The sequence below is a fragment of the Chrysemys picta genome, chromosome 23, assembly GCF_011386835.1.
Source record: "Chrysemys picta bellii isolate R12L10 chromosome 23, ASM1138683v2, whole genome shotgun sequence".
Lineage (NCBI taxonomy): Eukaryota > Metazoa > Chordata > Testudines > Emydidae > Chrysemys > Chrysemys picta.
Window position 1 is genome coordinate 10,745,158 of NC_088813.1, and position 18,292 is coordinate 10,763,449.

At 55.6% G+C, this 18,292-nt stretch overlaps 2 protein-coding genes across 8 annotated transcripts in view; one reads left to right on the forward strand and one right to left on the reverse strand.

Moving 5' to 3' along the window:
- The first annotated feature begins 677 nt into the window (after positions 1 to 677).
- Positions 678 to 4,765, forward strand: LOC103306299 (claudin-1-like). The gene has a single exon (XM_065577166.1). It carries the CDS (start codon positions 1,879 to 1,881, stop codon positions 2,476 to 2,478), a length of 600 nt encoding a protein of 199 aa, XP_065433238.1. The 5' UTR covers positions 678 to 1,878; the 3' UTR covers positions 2,479 to 4,765.
- The window catches only part of CNKSR1 (connector enhancer of kinase suppressor of Ras 1), a 34,463-nt gene continuing 19,686 nt past the window's right edge, over positions 3,516 to 18,292 (reverse strand). For 5 of the 7 annotated variants that reach the window (XM_065577162.1, XM_065577161.1, XM_065577160.1 and 2 more), the window contains 13 exons: positions 17,660 to 17,788; positions 17,123 to 17,208; positions 14,795 to 14,910; positions 13,440 to 13,621; positions 12,696 to 12,795; positions 10,680 to 10,852; positions 9,551 to 9,624; positions 8,860 to 8,931; positions 8,346 to 8,419; positions 7,067 to 7,131; positions 6,680 to 6,821; positions 5,874 to 6,055; positions 3,516 to 5,785 (listed from right to left, as the gene is read on the reverse strand). In XM_065577162.1, coding sequence (XP_065433234.1) covers positions 5,576 to 5,785; positions 5,874 to 6,055; positions 6,680 to 6,821; positions 7,067 to 7,131; positions 8,346 to 8,419; positions 8,860 to 8,931; positions 9,551 to 9,624; positions 10,680 to 10,852; positions 12,696 to 12,795; positions 13,440 to 13,621; positions 14,795 to 14,910; positions 17,123 to 17,208; positions 17,660 to 17,788 — 1,605 coding nt within the window. In that variant the 3' untranslated portion in view covers positions 3,516 to 5,575. The remainder of the gene's footprint in view (positions 5,786 to 5,873; positions 6,056 to 6,679; positions 6,822 to 7,066; positions 7,132 to 8,345; positions 8,420 to 8,859; positions 8,932 to 9,550; positions 9,625 to 10,679; positions 10,853 to 12,695; positions 12,796 to 13,439; positions 13,622 to 14,794; positions 14,911 to 17,122; positions 17,209 to 17,659; positions 17,789 to 18,292) is intronic. The other 2 variants (XM_065577163.1, XM_024107652.3) reach the window with 1 other exon arrangement.

Here is an 18,292-nt window from a genome sequence, read left to right on the forward strand (position 1 = left end):
TTAGGCACCTAACTACCATTGCAGTGTTGTACCGAACAGTAGACCAACCCCTGTAGGACAAAATGCTTCAGTGACCTGCCAGCATTCCTTTGGCTTCAATGAAACCACTCCCTCCTTGAAGGTAACTGATTGTTGTATCAACAGGACTTTATTTTTAAAGTGGAAACCTCTTTACCAAGCTGCTGCTGCACCCTCTGTAACTCTCCCTCCGCCTCCTCAACTCCTCCCCCCTCCTTCCTGTTTCCTGGCCTTTCACACTCCCAACAGCCAGTGCTCCCAGTTCTAATAATCACAAGCAACATCTAAACACCACACTGATCATACAAGCTCCCACCCCTGAGAACTTTCTCCCACAGTCATGTTCAAGATACAGAAAAGTTGGATCACTTGGCCAGAGGGTCCTTTTTGTAACCTAGGCAGGTGCTGCTGGCTGAAAGGGACTATAGCAGGACAAAGTATTTCTACCAAGCAAACCTGTACCGTGAGTGGAGGAAAGCTCTAAGCATTTTCAGCTACCAACTGTGAGAAAGATGCCAAAGTTGTTATGTAGGTTTAGAGCTACTGTTTATACCACAGAGCACCAGTTGGGGGGGGGGGGGGAGGGAGAATGCTGCCCTCTGCTCAGCAGGCCTTCTCACACCTGGCAACGTTTGAGAAGTAGAAATAAGGACACTTGGGAAGACAAACATTGGCACCTTGCTCCTTTAAATACATGAGGCTAGAAGAGCAGAGCAGGGGGGAAAGGTCCATAGCAGAGCCAGGCCTAGAACCCAGTTGGGCGGATTCCTTTTCTGTTGCACCAGCCAACTTCTGTCATGTGGGGAAAATCTAGAGTAATGGCCATTCCCTCTCTGGAGTTACACTAGGTTCATGCTGGGGTAACTGAGAAAGGATGTTAGCCCACTGCCTAGATAGAGTGTAGAGTGCAGTGTGTGCGGTACATTGTGTACAGCACCGTGCACAGGATGGAGCCACCCGGCATCTTTAATAAGGAACATTTCCATGGCAATGAGAACCTGGAGCCTGCAGCTGCCAATTCACGGACACCTGCACAGCGATTCTAGTCTCCCCTCCCGCCACGTCCATCAGTCTTCCAGAGCTCCCATTCCTGTACACTCCCAGCCAACCCGACACACCCAAATCCCCTGTCCCACCACCCAATCTCTCCCAGGTCCCCTTTCCACACACCCCTTCTCCTAGACCCATCCTCCACCCAGACACATGCCCTCTTGCACAACGCAAATGCTGGCGTTCATCACCCCTCTCACACCCTTCCCCCACCCCAATCCTCCAACCTCTTTGCCCTTCACGAAGCTATTGGGCCAAGTTCATCCCTGGTACAGTCAGAAGTATCATGGTGGGGCTGATGCGATCCAAGCAGCATAAACGGTCTAACTGAAGGTGCTCTCCGTGCAGTTACCCCTGGTGGAGGTCAATAGAGCATTGTTCACTGGGGCCCCTTCCTGGTGCATATTAATGATTAGAGCCTTTCGTTATGTCTGGCCACGCACTAGGCCCAGAGCAGAACGAGGGGCGACGTTAATGTGTAACCAGGGGGTATGGGAATGGGGGTCACTTAACATTTAATCAACAGGCTTGAAATGTTAGGAAGGAAACGTGTTCGCGACAGGATTTACAAAGTCAAGGTGATGCGGACAGTAGAACCATAACCAACAGCTTCACTTGGGCTCCAGCAGCCTCCAGCCCGGCCCGAGAGCGCCCTGGAGACGAGCGACGACTTTCTCCTTTCCGCTCCAGGCTGGGTGCACTCCAGAAAACGCCTTCCCGATTGCACAGCGTCTTTGCCCGACTCTGCATCCCAGCCCGAGGGAGCTCCCTTGAAGAGACTAAGAGACCAGGGTCCTTTCTCATCAGACCATGGCAACTGGCTCCATGGTGCTTGGACTGGTGGTGGCTCCCATGGGATGGGTCTTGCTGCTGGCAGCCACGGTGACCCCGCAGTGGAGAGAATTCTCCAGGCGGCCCGGCTTCCCGTGGGACGTTTCCTTCAGCGACGGTCTGTGGGAAAGCTGCGTGGAGGTGATCAGCGTGCCGGGCAGGGTGTGCCAAGCCATCCCCCAGGAGACGGCCATCTCCTGGCCCATGCAGATGCTGAGAGCACTCACTGTCATCTCAGTGCTTACAGGGGTCCTGAGCTACTCTCTAGCCCATGTGGGGGTACGCTGGTGGACACACCAGCCCAACCCCAAGCTTACGGGAACTGCTGGACTCCTGCTGGTTCTCTCTGGAGCCATGTATCTATGTGCCACATCCTACATGGCTTACAAAGTCCTAGAGAACATGGCCAACCCCCAGACCCCTGCGGGGGACAAGTTCCGGCTTGGGACCTGTCTCTACCTTGGCTGGAGTGGCGGAGTCGCTGAGATCTTGGCTGGGATCTGCCTGGCCGTCAGTTTCCAAAGGAAGCAGGAAAGCAGCCCAGGGAATGTGGCTGCTCCATATGAGGTGGATTACTGAGGAGGGGCTACCAGGCCAGCGCCGGGAGAGGAAACTGAGGGACTGTTCTCCGGGAGACTACAACTGTCTTTTCCTTGTGCACTGAGTCCACGTGGGTCTCCTGCTGTAGCTGCTTGAGCATGACTGTGCCTTTACCTTGCTGCGCCAGGATCAAGCCGCACATCTTCAACCCCGCAGGACTGGCATTGCTGGTAACAGGGATGTACGGGCCGGCCAGGCAGGGAAAATCACCCCCCTCAATCAAGCCAATTTTAAAGATGGGCTGATGATCGTTTCCCTAATGAGGTGTCTCAGGGGCCCTGCCAGCTTTGGGGTTTTACCAGCCTATAGGTTTGTCTTCCTGATGCTACTTGAAAACGCCGCCTCCCCCCCCCCCAACTCAGGGGAAGGGGCTGAGGGAGGGTGCAGCAGAAGGGGAGTGCATGCTTCCAGCTGTGTCACATCTGTAAGGGGTGGGGGCAGCATCGTGAGGGCAGCCCAGGGGGGAGCTGGGGTGGAGAACTGGCAGCGGAGGCTGGCCCAGAGGTGATCCAGCTGAGGCACATTGATAAGGGAGGAGCACAGCTGGCAGCGGAGTCGGGACTTTCCAAGCACAGATTTGATAGGGGTGGGATGGTGCCTGCTGCTGCTGGGGGAGGGTGGGAAGGAGACATGCAAATGCTTCTGGCCCTCAGGCAGAAGCCAGCAGTGCTCAGCTGCTCTCCCTGGGCTATGGGGCTCTGCTCTGGGGCCCCGGAAGTGCTCAGATAACACAGCACATGATGACATCACCCACCTCCAGAACACCCTGGCATAGTCCCTGTCTTTGAAGTCATCTTATTTCCTCCTGAGAGGGGCTGAATATCCCTCAGGGCAGGAGAGGCCAGCCCCTGAAGCGAGAAGAAGGCAAGGAAAGAGGGATGGAGAAAGACTATTGCACAGAGGGGTTTGGTGAGACTCAGGGTCAAAGTGGGGGTGGGATCCTGTCTCTCTGGAGCCAGCTACTCCCTGCATTTTAGAGACACTTAAAATCCAAGAAAAGGAGGCAAAGCTGGACCTGTCATCAACACAGTTTTATTCATGCCCCAAGAAAACCAACCTTGCCTGCTTCAAACAACCCCTGTCTATTCCAGCTCTAAGTGGCTAGATGCAGAGAGATTGAGGATGGAACAAAGAAGTGGTTTGATCATATATAAAACCTAATCCTCCCCGTATACAAATCCGGCAGGGGAGAGTGCTTAGAAAAATAAAACAGCTTTGACAATAGAAAAACAAAAATATAACAATGGCTGCTTTCCTTTCCCCGAAGCTCGAAAGGGATGGAGGGATTTTCCCCCCTCCCAACAGGAACGAGGCCCCAAGCCTGTAGCCAAGCTGAGACTGGAGGTACTGAATTAGAGAGGGGGCGAGTAAGGGAATGCTAGGGCAGCAGAACCAAGCAGCGAGGGTGGTAACTTTAGGGTGAAGGCAAGCTCAGGCACCAAAGCCTATTGAAAGCCATAGGAAAACGCTCACTAAGCTTCGAATTGGACGCCAGTCCTGGCAGCTGCTGACGAGAACGAGATGATGGAGGCTCAACCGTCTCCTGCCCTAAGCAGCCAAGGAAATGCCCTGCTAACGCACTGCCGTTAGCCAGAGGCAGCTTCTGGTTCACATGTAGGGGGACAGGGTGGGTCCATTTCATTGGAGCAAACCTTGGTTCCTATAAGAGTCAAGGTTTAGCTAAAACAGGCCCTGAACTGATTTGTCAGCAAAGGACGGGGACTTGGGATCAGGCACTTGCAAAACAAAAAATAAAAATGGACAGTTAAAATGCTAGACAACAGCTGGCTATTTTTAGTTAAAATTACTGGCAGGGCTGCAGCGAGCCAGCTGGTGTCAGCCTGTCCATGCTGCATCAGGAGTGAGCCCCCCAGCCCGCCTCCTCAGACTTGTGTTAGTGCTGCAAAAACAGCTGTGTAGACACTGCGGCTCGGGCTGGTGCTTGGGCTCTGACAACTGGGGGATGAAGGGGGGTGGGTGGGCACGAGAGCCCACGTCACAACGTTAAAGCAACATCGACCCGGCCAATTTTAGAGCGGTAGCGTGAGCCCTGCTAGCACACGTCTGGGGAGGTCAGCGGGGAGGCTTGCTTTCCAATGCAGTGTAGACAGGTCCTGGATGTTTAAACAGAACTCACTCAACGACACATCCATCCAGCGAGGGGAGCTGGATCAGAACTTTCCCCTGGCTAACCAGCCTACATCTGTAACGAGGCCTTGCAGCAGAGGATCTCAAAGAGCTTTGGCCCCATGAATTAATGAAACGACACAGCAGCTTTATGAGACAGATCAGTCTTATCCCCTTTTAAATACAGGGAAACTAAGGCAATCGCCCGAGTCACACGCGGGAGTTAGCAGCAGAGCAGAGAATGGCACCTGAGTCCAACTCTGTCCACTAGCAAACACTGTAACACAATTATTTGTACATGGATGAAAACCAGCCTCTCTCTTTATCAAATGAATATCTACCACCGCAAGCGGAGCCAGAGGGGGGCCAGGCAGCACTTCTATCCATAAAAGATCTTCCATCACACGGGTTCTTGGTTCCGATCGGGCTCTAGATGGATGTCGAGTGATGAGAAATGCCAAGGCATCAACATGTTGAATATCCCAATCTCAGAATTGTCCCCAGAGGGACCGTCCTGGCCTCACAGCGCTGGGGTCAGTTACTCAGTGAAGTATATGGATGCATATTCATTAAGCATCACTGGGAAATGGAAACAGCAGCTCTTTTAAAACAAGCAAGACTCTCTAGACCCAACCGAGGATCCATTCTGAGAATTCCTCCCTTGTCCTCAGAAGGACAAGGCTTTGTCAAAAGTGGGTCCCTACATAAAAACCTGCTTTCAGGGGAGAGCCTCAAACGGTGTCTTTAAAATGCAGCCTACTTTCCAGTTAAATTGACGCGCTGCGTGTTGTGAGCGAGCACCATTCCTCCTTGCTCTCAGAGCATCGCGTTTCTTACTGGGACAGAGACGACAGGAATCTCTCTCCGGAACGAGAGAGGGACGGGTTATTCCCTGCACTGAGGTTTATGAAGGGAACGTTATTGCCAGGATCTGCCCCGTTTCCATGTGTTATGGCGTCGCACCGGCAGCTTCCTGTGGACTGGATTCAGCGCCAAGTTCTGCTTCGAGACCTTCAGCCTGGCTGGGCCTGGGCACCCACCACTGGTGGATTTCCTGGTATAACTCCTGATGCTCTTCTTTCCAGTGTCTGAATTTCTCCGAGGTCAGTTCCGAGTCGTTCAGGAGCTGATCGAGGATCTGGAGCTCAGCCACCTTCGCCTGCAAAAGGAAAAGAACATTCCCCGCTGCTCAGTGCTCGTGCGTCAGAGGGCATTACACGGCGAGAGGGCTTGAACGTTTCACCTACTTTGAGCGTGCTTTGCAGGGCCCGGACCAGGTGAACTCTCTCGTTGATCTGGGGGTTCTTGTTGCGCTTGATGAAGGATCTGCGGTACTGCTCGTGGGTCAGGAGCTGGCGCGTGCCGATGAGAGACACCCCGCCTTGCTTCAGACACTGAATCAGGGACTCCAGTTCTTTGCCAGGGGAGTCTGCATAGGGGCGGGGGGACACAGCAGACAGAGTTAGAGTGGGGCCGGAACAGCCTCTGTGCCAGGGCGATGTGCTTGTGGGGAGTAGGTGGTGCCTGCTGCCAGGATGGCCCCAAGCACTACAGGCAGTTCAGGAGCCTGGTACTCTGTGGTCGGGAGGGTTACGAGAACTTCCACAGAAGGCGCCGGAGAAATACGACAGGCCCCAGACACAGCGGCTAGCTCAGGGAATGGCATGTTGGTGTCACAACAGAAGCTATGGCCCTTTGGACATTCTGGCACCAATCGTACTGGGACACACCAGAGCAGATCCCGGGGCAGGCTGAATAGAAAGGGGATGGGGGGTGGGGGGGAGAAACCTCAGCAGATTCTTCACAACGAAGGAGAAGCCCTGACCCCCCCGCCCCAATCCAATGCCCACCTGCCCCAGAAAGGACCCGCTTGTGTAACACAGCCCCCTGGGCTGCTGGAGCCCGCTCTGCTTGAGCGAGAGAACCACCTTGGTGAGCAGAGGATTCATAAACCACTATACCTGGATCAGTCACCAGAGGGCCCCATTGAGCGCAGGTGATGCTCAGCGGCCCAAATCCAGGCTGCTCTCAGAGCAGCAGCGCTAGCACTTACCCAGGGGCGAGCTGGGCCTGCCACTGCCAGGGACGGGGCTCCCCAGGGGGCTCCCCACTGGGCCCGTGGAGTCGGGGCTCCCCATTGCAGCACCGGGCTGGGCTCTCTCCAGAGTGGTTAGCAGCTCCCTTCTCTTTGGCAGCTGAGGAAGAACATTTCTGTTTAGAGACCTCCCCCCAACACCAAGGAATCCCAGCTCCCAAGAGGGTTGGGAAGAGCCACAATCCTCTCGCCCTTTGCCAAGCTGCGATTGACACCCGCGACGCAGCACTGCCCGCCAGCATCCGCAAAGGGAGGGCCAAGAGCTGATCCCAGGTCCCATCACCCAGGGCCAGGGCTCTCCCCAGCTGGACTGTAGGATCCGCCCTCCTCCCCGATGAGACTCACCAGATCAGAGCCAGGCCTGGGAGCGTCGTCGTCCGGATCCTCAGCTTCCGTCTCACTGTAGCAGTCTGGCAGGAGAAGCACAGAGGGGACAATCAGCGGGAAAGCCCGGACCTGCCACGGACCTTCGCTCCGACACGGCACACGTTGCCCTTCTCCAGCTCCTTCTATCCAAGGATCTCACAGCACTTTAGTGAGAAGAAGGGGCCCAGCCTACCAGCTGGGGATGATCCTCACAGAGTGGGAAGGTGGGGCAAGGCCTCTTGGTCCCCGAGCTGGTCATCTAACCATTAGAGCTCACTGCATCTTGTCACCCAACCTCGCTCCAGCCCGGCTGCCGCTTGTTGACTGGAGGATTCATGGCTCAGGAAGAGGATTCTCATCTTCACCCCCTCCCCTTCATACAGCACAGCAAGCTCCTCCCAGGCCAGCGAAGGAAAGACCGGGAGCTGGAACGGAGCCTGGCTTGCCCACATCTTTGGATTCTTGGTCTTAAGGGGGGGGTGCCTGCAGTCAGTGCAGAGCGGGACCCTTTTCCTTGACCCCTCTACCCCAAAAACTCACCACCTTTTTCAGGGGTGTCCCTCATTTTGTCTCAAAGGTCCTACGCTGCACACAAAGTTGGGGTCCCCTCGCTTTTGTCAAAAGGCACGTGCATCGGCAAGCACTGCGCTGATATTACAAAAGTCCCAATGCCAGCGGGATGGATCCCGCCAGATTTCAGGTCTCCCACGTGAATCGCTCGTGCGTGCCCCTCTCGGTCACCATGCAGTTGGGCCTTCACCAGCTGAGCACAGGACTGGAGAAAAGATGCTCTGTGCCACAGGGCCCACCCTTCTGACCCCCAAGCCAGAGGCAACGGACTTTCCTCTCTCCCCCTAGTGAGGGCTACTGGTCTCCAAGATCCAAGAGCTTTGGTTCCCCACCAGTATTTAACATGTCTATGTGCACCTGTGTGGGCGGGGGGTGGTGGTGGAGGGGCGGGAACAGAGGACAGTGGGGGGTCACAGACCCAGCCAATTAAAAAGAGAGCACTGTCCTGAGGGGTGCACTTTAAGCATTGTCTTCCTGAAGTGGCTGCTCCCAGATTACGAGAGACGCCCCCCCACTTTTCAGACCACTTGCAGCATTGCCCCCCCCGCCAGCTAACTATCCCGCCCCAGTTTATGTAGATACGGGAGTGGAGCCCGCTGGAGTCAGGAGGATGCTGGGAGAGGCTCATCCAGTCACCCTGTAGGGACGTGGCATGTAATAACTGGTTCGCAAGATGCCTGGTTCCTACCTTCTTCTCTGGGCGGGAGCGATTCCTGGGCCAACTTGTATTTGGTTTTTGCAGCGATCAAACCACTCACCCACCTGGGAAGACAAACAGATCACGTACAGTCACCAAAGAGATCCCCTCCCTGGTGTCCGGGCACTTCCCCTTCCATCACACGAACCACCTCACACGTGGGGAAAGCCATCTCAGACCAATGCTTTTCGGAATCAGAGATCCGGCCCTCTTCCACAGCCACCTCCCTTCCCGGCAGCTCAAATCCTCGGAGTGGGTTCCACAAATCACAGTCTGAGAACCACTGTCTTCACTGAATCATACCGGACATTTGGACACAGCCTCCAGTGACCACAGGAACTGTAGATTCGGGCTGGTTCAGCCCCTCACTAGAATGCTGGAGCTTTAACTGCATCCAGGTATTTGAGCGAGCAAGGCGAGGGTTTTGTAGCCAATCATGGATCACCACAGGGTGTTTGCTTAGCAATGTCAAATTCACGCAGGGACAGCCCGGCCTGCTACTTACATGCTCAGATCAGCCAGAGTCTCTGCTGCGAAGATGAAAGGTTTGTACGTCTCATGGCAGAGCTGGAAGACACTGAAAGAAGAACAAGGACGTGGCTGCATTTTCCACAATTCCTCCCGTATTAGCAGGCGGCTGTAACAACCCCCTAGTTAAGAGTGAAGCTAGTGTCCCATTCTTAGCCCCGTTTCCAGCCTCCCCTGGGGCTAGCTGGGCTCTGCTGAAACACATGTTCGCCCTTAACTTTCAACAGAGCCTTTTCTTCTAAATTACCCTCCCCCTTCCCCCAACATTAATCAAATTCAAACCCATCCACAATGAGCAACCTGGAGAGAGCCTTTCCCTCTAGGCAGTTCTCTAAAGTTCCACCTGGTAGATGGCTCTCCGGCACCATGCCCGACAGCACCTCCTGCTGGGAGAGGACTGCTTGTTTCCCCTACAGCCAGGGCTCCTGCACCGTTACTCAGCGCCTCCTGCTGGAGAGGCGGGGACTGGAGCAGCTGGGAGCATCTCCCCACACAGAGCTCCTGCACCGTTGCGTTCGGCTAGTCCGCTTGGCACCAAGCGCTCCAATGGATGTGCTGCCCTACGGAGAATGCTCCCACGCCATCCCCAGCAGCCAGGCAGCTCCTGGGTGCTTCAGGGTCCTCCTCTCCCGAAGCCGAGGTCTCTGCCCAGCATCTCACGCACTCACTATTTCTTCTTCTGCTCCCGGGTGCTTTCCAGGTCGTAGGTCGACACGTTGATCAGGCCTACGGCTTTCTCGTCCTGAGCGGTGAAACAAGGAGCACGTCACACACAGGGGGCTTTGCTGCCGTTGGCATTTAGAAGCAAGTTTCATTTGGTTTTGGGGCATCACGCGGGACTCAGTGGCCAGGAGAGCCACTGTACCAAAAAGAACAAGGAGTCCGGTGGCACCTTAAAGACTAACACGGCTATCCCCTGATATGTGTGCCAAGAAGGTAAATCAACAACGTGCGGCTTACTCCGGGAACATCATGCTGTCCTTGGAGACATCCTTGTGGGGAGGGATAGCTCAGTGGTTTGAACATTGGCCTGCTAAACCCAGGGTTGTGAGTTCAATCCTTGAGGGGGCCATTTAGGGATCTGGGGCAAAAATCTGTCTGGGATTTGTCCTGCTTTGAGCAGGGGGTTGGACTAGATGACCTCCTGAGGTCCCTTCCGACCCGGATAGTCTATGATTGTAATAATAATCCCCAGCTCTTCTTATCTAGCCTTTCCGCACATAGGCCTGAATGCGCTTTACAGAGGAGATCAGGGTCCTCCTTATAAATGGGGTTGGTGGAGTCAGAGGATGGGGGAAAAGCCCATAAGGCTGGTGCAGGATCCATCTTCCAGCTCTCTCTGTGGGGCTGTTACACCCATGCACCCCTCTTACGCATCACCTCTGAATTTGGCTCACTGAGTTATCGGAGCGTAGAGGAGTCTCATTTGGGGACATGCACCAACTGGGCCAGGAGAGAAGGTGCAGTGAGGACCGCTGCTAACGGGAGGCCTCTACCCCCTACTCTAAACTTCTTACGCTGACGTCCGATTCCTCGGCACACCAGCAAGGACTCCCTGACCCATCAGTGGTTGGGCTGACCTAGGCCTGGGGGAGTCCACTGGGCTCCAAGCATAGCGAAGTCGAACTTGTCTCACTTTACACGGTCCCTGTAGATTTGTCCCAGGATCTCTGGAGTCCAGCAGCCAACACCCCCTTCCCTCCCGCCCTAAGCCCCCTGAGTATATGGCACATCTGCTTCCCCCCCCCACCTGCCCCTTTCCACTAACCCCCAGCATAGCTCATGGGACGCACTCACACTGGGCTGGTTGTACCAGTAGAGAACGTGGCCCTTCAGCACAAACCAGCAGCGTTTCCATTTCTGGGACATGAATCCCACGTGGTCTTTCTTCTTCAGGAGCCAGCCATCGCAGTCCACCTTGCCCAGCTCCCGACAGGACACCCGCCGGCGGCTCAGCCTGGTAGCCACTCCTGCAAGGAAGGAGGAGAGGGGGCAGGGGGACGTGAGGCACGGGGAGGGGAGCTCTCTCCAAAAGAGGAGCCACCAGCCTCCAAGGGATCCTGCCCCAGCCGTGTCCTGTCAGCGGCTTCTCTGCAAGGCTCCCCCATCCCCACCCCTCTGCGCCCTCTCACTGCTAGGGGACAGCAGAGACACGGAAGGGGGGGGGGGGAAAGTCCCACTCTTTTCGGTGCCTGACAACGGGGAGCCTGGGCCCTCGGTGCCCACGCCCGTTAATGCACCAGCCATTCATCCTAGTCTGCCTCTGCTCCCAAAGGAAATAAGCTTGGTGGTGGTCGGCCTAGCCCCTGGAGGGACTCTCTCCATACCCCCAAACCACTCTGGGCTGCAGCTGCTGGCACCCGGCAGCGAGGAGATGGGGAAGGAGCTGCACCGGCGGGGGACGAGGGGACTGGAACAGCACCCCTCACTTCCATGGCGGAAGCTCACCAAGGAGCAGAGGAGGGAGGAAGGGTGGGGAGGGGAAGAGAAAGGTTCAGAGCAGGTTCTCCCAGCCCCAGGCTCCAAACAGAAACATCCGGATTCTGCTCCGCAGCCAAGAGAAGCAGCATCGGACGGAGGGTTGCCTGGGCTGTGCTCTGCTCCCTGGCATGCAGCCCCAAGCACCACGTCTGGCCCTTCCTTCTGGGTTTATGCAGCCTGAGTGCGTCCTGCATCTAGTGCCACGCGGCACAGAACGCCGGGGGGCCACAGCCCACAGGACCCCTCTTCCCTCCTGGCTGCGTGGCCAAGCAGGGCCGGCCTTAGGGAAATTGCACCCTGGGCAAACTTGTATTTTGGTGCCCTGGCCCCCATGGGTATGGTACCCCCCCATTGCCCTCATGGGCTCCCCGGGATCCCCACACTCCCTTCCCCCCCTAACCCCTGCACTGTGCCCCCTTCGCCCCTAACACCCCTGCATCCCCCTCCAGCGCCCCCTTGGGGAAACTGACCTGGATGCAGGGAGCAGCTGCATTGCTGCTCACGCCCACATGGAACTGCGGCTCCGCTGCCCCACGCACCCTTAGGGGGCGGTGTTGGGGGGAGCGAGGAGCAACGTCAGGGCTCCCTGCATCCAGGTCACGTTCCCTGCCTGCTCTGGGTAAGGAGAGCAGCAGCTCCTGATGTCCGCCTCACAGCACAGCCCAGGTGGGGAACGAGCCCTGGTTGTGTGTGTGTGTGTGTGTGTGTGTGTGTGTGTGTGTGTGTGTGTGTGTGTGTGTGTGTGTGTGTGTGTGTGTGTGTGTGTGTGAGAAAATTGTCTCTCACATACACACAGAGTGTTGGTGCTTGCGAGAGTGTGTGTGCGCCCGAGTGAGTATGAGCGCGCTGTCTCTTTAAGAAAGCACTCCGGATCAGGAGCCTGCAGGCTTGTTCAGACACAAGCAGCTGTCTTGGGAGCCAGAGAGGCAGCAGCATGGGCAGATTCCCCCCTGCCCTGTCACCCCAGCTCAGTGGAGACCAGGGGCATGGGCAGGGGGAGGGGGACACCCCGACATCAGTCTTGCCCCCCTTTCCCCGCACAGCAAACAGGACACTCCCAGTCCTGAGCAGCAGGGGAGCAGGAGGGAGGAGGGGCACCCCTGCTCCAGAGGAGTCACCTGGCTGGTCATCCAACTGCCCCCCTGCAGCCTGGGTCCCCCACCCCCTCCAGACGCTGCTGCTCACCCGATCAGCCCAGCTACTGCAGGTCAGGTGGGACTCAGCAAACCCTGCACCCGGCGCCCTCTTTGGCAGGCTGCCCTGGGCCACCGGCCCCGTGGCCAAGTTAATGTGCAACCTAAGAATGTGCCGTGGGCCTGGGGAAAAACAAACCTATGTGGAAGGGGAGGAAACGCTCCGATCCCCTGGTTAACCTGGAGCTCACGGGAGGAGGCCACTCACCTTTCTGCCTGGAGCAACTCTTGGTGCTGCTCTGAAAGGGATGAAGAGGACACAGATACACGTGGTTAGAAAGATCCTGCCATGCAAGCAATTCACAAGGTTTTGGGGAGGCAGACAATAAAGTGAAGGAGGCGCCGTTCTCTACGGCACTGGACAATGCACTCGCTGGCTGGCCGTCGTATGTGGGAAATGGCTGGGCGATCACAGCTCTCTTGTTTAGAGCACCCAAGGGCTCTAGCTAGTTCAGCATGCAGCTGCCTGCCCACCAGGTGATGTTAACTGCAGGGTAGGGTATACTCCCAGGGACTTCACTGGAAGCAGAGTTAGGCCAGCCCTGAGCCTACCATTTGCAAGGATGAAGATGAGGGTCCTGTTAAGTTATTTGCCTCAGGCATCCTGCAGCAGCAAGTTCCACAAGTTAACCACACCCAAAGTTAAAGATTTTCCCCCTCTCATCTCAGTTTTACATTTGTTGCCTTTTAAATTTCTAATGGCTTTCCTTCTGGTCTTACAGGGCAGGGGCATTAGGAGCCCACGTGGCCTTCTCTATCCCATCCACATTTATATTAGTCTTGTGTGCTGCATTAGAGGCCTCAGCCACCTCAGGCCCAGGGGGTTGTCGCTGTACGGACACACAGGAAGAGACTGGCCTAGGCTCGGTCGCTCTCCTCTCACCTTGTTTGGAAGAACGGGAGATTCTGGTCCCCGACTTCTGCTCCCAATTCCGTTCTCTGGGGACTCCTTCGATCCGAGTTCCAAGGTGCTGGGTCTGGCTGGAGCGACAGCAACGGGGGAGCTGCACCCTTCAAATCCTGCCCCCACAGCTTGGCTCTCCAACGTAGGGGCTGCTGAAGCGTCTGCAAAGATCAAACCGGTCAGGGGGACGCCAACACCTCTGAGCCACATGGCGATTTGTATTTCACTTGCACGGAGAGGTCAGACAGCGGGTTAAAAATTTAGGGCCAGATCCCCTGCTGGCCCCACTAAAGCCTTTATTCTGTAACACGAGCGCCATTCCAGGTGCTCAAGCCCAGAGGTTTGTAAGGGGCCTACCCTTTCAGGCTTGAAGCACTGTATGATCGATGCCACATTTTACCCGATCACTGTAGTCTCAACCCACATCCCCCACCCCATGGCCATGCAAACCAAACAAGCTCTGGGGGAAGCTGGCCCTCCAGGATCAACGTTACCACATGCTCTGCATGTGCCCTACATGGAGCGCCTTTGCACATATCGCACAGTGGATAATCTCTCAGGAGATCGCAAAGGGCTCTGGGAACCTTAGTCGATGAAAGTTTCAGAAGAGCCCTGCAAGGAGGGTACTATCAGCACTGTTTTGCACATGGGGAAACCGAGGCACGGGGCTGTTACGGGACCTGCTTAAAATCACACAGTGAGTCAGCAGCCAAGCCAGGAAGAGACGCCAGATACCCAGGCCTCCGCTCTGAGCAGTAGGCGGCACTCTTTAGACCTGCCCTGACTCCAGTCGGCTTGGTCCCTTTCCTGACTTACTTATATTACAGTAGCACGAAGAGGATCAGATCGGGCCTCAAATGTGCATGGCGCTGTACGGGAGGCAGACAGAGCGTCTGGGGCAGGGAGTTTATAACAGGAGTCCCAGTCACAGGGGCTGACATTTTTCCCTGGTGGGTGCTCCATCCCCGCTCCGCCCTCAGCTCCCGCCTCTTCTCCATCCCTCCCACCCCCACCCAAGGCACCCCCTCGCTCTCCCAGCTGCTCCCTGCTCTGCTGGCAGCACTGAGACCCTGCCGAACAGCTGTGGCTGGTGGGTGTTGAGCACCCCCTATTCCCCCCCCCCCCCCCCCCCACGGGTGCTTGAGCCTCAGAACACCCACGGAGTCAGCACCTATGGTCCCGGTGTTGCTCTGCCCAGGACTCTCAGCCAAGTATCTGCCCACAATCCCGTCCCACTAGCCTGCAACAAGCAGCGCTCACCCCAGCGTGGAAAGCCTTTCAGAGGAGGGCTTGCTGCTTTCCACAGGATGCGGAGGGCATCTGCTCTCTCCTACCTTCAGTGGGGAGTCGCTGTAGGAAGTCCCTGGTCTCCTCTCCGGGGTGGCTAGAGTCGAACGCCACCTCTTCGTCAGTGGCGAGATCCAGCGCAGAGTCCAGCCCGGCAATCACGCTTCAGGGGAGGAGAAACCTCTAACTAGCACTTGACAGCAAACTAACCCTGTAGCATGTTTGCTATTCAGCAGATCGCGCCGCCCTGCAAGCCCCAGCGGTGTGTGAGTGGGAGCGTTTCATCAGAGTTCAGTTCAGCAAAGAAACGCCTGTCAGTGCTGGTCACGTGGGCTGTTTTTACCTTTGGCACCACACGGGCGATCTAGGAGCTGATTCTGCATCGTTTTCCTCTCCCACGCAAAACGTTACTTCATGGAAAAGTCAGTGGGGCAAAACAACTGTGAGACTCCAGACAGGGGTGGCTCCAGGCACCAGCGCAGCAAGCGCATGCCTGGGGCAGCAAGCCGCGGGGGGCAGCCTGCTGGTTGCTGTGAGGGCGGCGTGCCTGCGGGAGGTCCACCGGTCCCACGGCTTCGGTGGTAATTCGGCGGCGGGGGATGCTGAAGGCATGGCATCGGCGGACCTCCTGCAGGCATGCCGCCGAAAGCTGCCTGACTGCCATGCTTGGGGCAGCAAAAAACCATAGAGCCACCCCTGGCTCCAGATAAAAATTGAATAAATACTGCCTAGATCTTCCATAGATCTCAAAGCACTTCATAAATTATCCCCATTTTCTAGATGGGGAAACTGAGGCACAGACTTAAAAAAAAAAAAGGGAGATTTGTCCAAGGTCACCTAGCAGGCCAGCGGCCAACCCAGGAATAAAACTCAAGTCTCTAGAGTTGAAGTCCAGGGCTCTATCCATGAGGCAAACACTGCCTAGCAAGGCCACAACACCACTGTGAGGAAGGGACATCTCCTCCTCCTTTTCCAGATGGGGAAACTGAGGCACGGAGGTGCTGTGACTTGGCCAGGTGACATAGCAAATTTATGACAGAACTGGGAATGGAACCCAGAGTCCCAACTCCCAGTGTCTGATCCAAAAAAACTAGACCACATTTCCTCCCGGGAAACAGGAACCTTTGCATTTGGGGAAGAATGGGATGAGGAGGAGAGAGGAGAGATGTTTTTAATCTTTTCTACCTCCCCACCCCTCCCCCCAGAAGATCCGTAAGGAAACAAATAGTTTTGCTTATAATTAATTCACAACAACGTTAAAAAAATTTCCCTGGCATGTGAGGTTGAAAACAGGAACCTTGCTCTGGTGACCGTGATCTTATCAGATCTACCCTCTACCTGAGCAAACCTACAGAAGCAGGGTCTTTGACTTGCCCAGCCTACGAATTGGGCCTGTTTAGTCTAGAGCAGACAGGGCTAATGGGGACATGATAACAGAGTTCAAACACCTGAAAGGGTGTGAGAAAGAGGACCAAGCTCAATTGTTTTCCAAGTCCACTGAGAGTAGGACAAGAAGTAATTGGCTTTGGTTTGTAGCAGGGGAGATTTAGGTTAGATATTAGGAAAAGCTATCGAACTTGGAACACAATAGTCTAGGTCAGGGGTTCACCGGACAAATATTTTGATGGCCTCAGAGTGCGGCCACCAACTCTTGCTGGTGGCCACTCTCACACTTTTTCCTAAAATACTTAATTAGCTTTAGGAAAAACAAATAAATATGCACATAGACATGTCCAAATCATTGTACTAGATTTACTGCTAGCTAGTAAGTCTGTTGTGAAAAGTGAAATTAACAAATGCACAAGTATCACTTTTCACAGTAGACGTACTCAGCCCTGCCAAACCTGGGGACAAATTAAGCCCTGGACGAGGGGCTGGGGGTGGCAGCGGGGGGCTAGAGTCTGGGACTGGAGGCCAAAGCCCCACTGCCAGCCCACCGCCCCAGGGCGGAAGCCCAAAGCCTGCCACCCCACCACCCCTGGGAAGGTGGGGAACTCACCGGCTGCCAGCTCCTCCAGCGTTGTGCCCCAGGTGTCTCCAGAGGGGGACAGGGCTCAACCCCTGCTGGGGGCCCGAGCAACCAACAACAAGGTGGTGCATTCAGGAGCAACAGGGAGAGGGAGGGGCTGTTACTTCCCCCCCCATAGGTTGTGGCCGCAAGAAAAGCTCCTGGTGGCCACATCTGAGAAACGCTGGTTCTAGGTTTACTTAGTTCTGCCTCAGCACGGGGGGCTGGACTAGTCCTCTGAGGTCCCTGCCCGCCCCACCTTTCTGTGGGTAACAGACAATGACTAGTCACTCCTCCCAACACAGCGGCAAGGGTAGAGAAGACAAGCAACAGGAAGCCACTTCAGATTAAGGTTCTGGGCTCTTACCTGGAAGGCAGGGAGACCAAGCTTATTGGAGAGTCATTGTTTTCCAAGCCAGGAGATTCTGCAGCATCCGAGAAGCTTCCAGGTGCCTATAAAACAGCCAGCGAATTTCCATCCTGCGCACCACTGGAGCTCAATAGACACACAGCAGAGCAGGGGTCACCTTACTACCGCTCTTCTATGCTGCTGGGACAATGCCTTCAGCTGACTCCGGGCACTTCACAAAAGCATTGACACGAGATAAGGATTGGAGTGAAAGGGAAGCTGCAGAACTGCTGAGCTCCAGAAAGGAGCCTCCAGCCAGCACAAGGAGGATTTGGGAGCACACTGGGTGGGGATGGGAGCTGGTGCCCCCGCCAAGACACCAATGCAGCTACAGCTAGCCCTGGGGACCGGGCAAAGAGGGCCCTGTGTTCCAGCTCCGAACGCATGCGCTGAGCCCAGCGCAACTGGGTTCCTAGCCAGTCATTGCCTATTCAGCATAGCAAGTGAAGGTTCAGTTCTCATGCTGGGGGTGTGGGGGTACCGGGTCCTGCTTACCTGATGGCACGGAGACCTGGGGGAACACGGGGACCCCACAGAGGTTAGTGGAATCTTCTTCAGCACCAACGTCACCTGGTTTGGCTTTTCGAGTATTTTCTTCACTAGATTCATTCGAGTCCAACCCACCTACGCACGGGATTAGCAGATCAGTGCTCATCGCCAGCACAGGCCGAATCGCACTGAATGGGTTGTTTGAAACAGGCAACTCCGCAGGTCATTCTACTCTGTTACACGGGCTCTGTCAGCTGGCAAGGCCACGAGCACCACTACCACAGGATTTCAGAAAGGGGATGTTTCTCTCCCTGGGCACCTGGTACAATCGATGGTCAGGGTTTAGACACCTGCCTTGATTACAGCTCCATGGTGCGCAAGGGAATCTATAGTCACCAGAACCACAATTCAGCAACCGCGCATTTCACAAGACATCCAGCTGGCCATCAGCAATCCCACCATGCCTCCTTTTACTTTCTGCTACCGCCCAGTAACCAGGGATTCCAAACAACGCTACCAACCAGTTAAACACCTGGCCATCAATGCAGTTTCGTAAGCTAGTCATCCACACCCTTCTCGTTTCACTGTCCATTTCTGCAGCACCACCGGCCAGGCAGAGACACATTCAGCTAATAGCCT

What these genes read in the sequence shown, in the direction of transcription:
- LOC103306299 (XM_065577166.1), top strand. Translation starts at nt 1,879, where the DNA reads ATGGCAACTGGCTCCATGGTGCTTGGACTGGTGGTGGCTCCCATGGGA.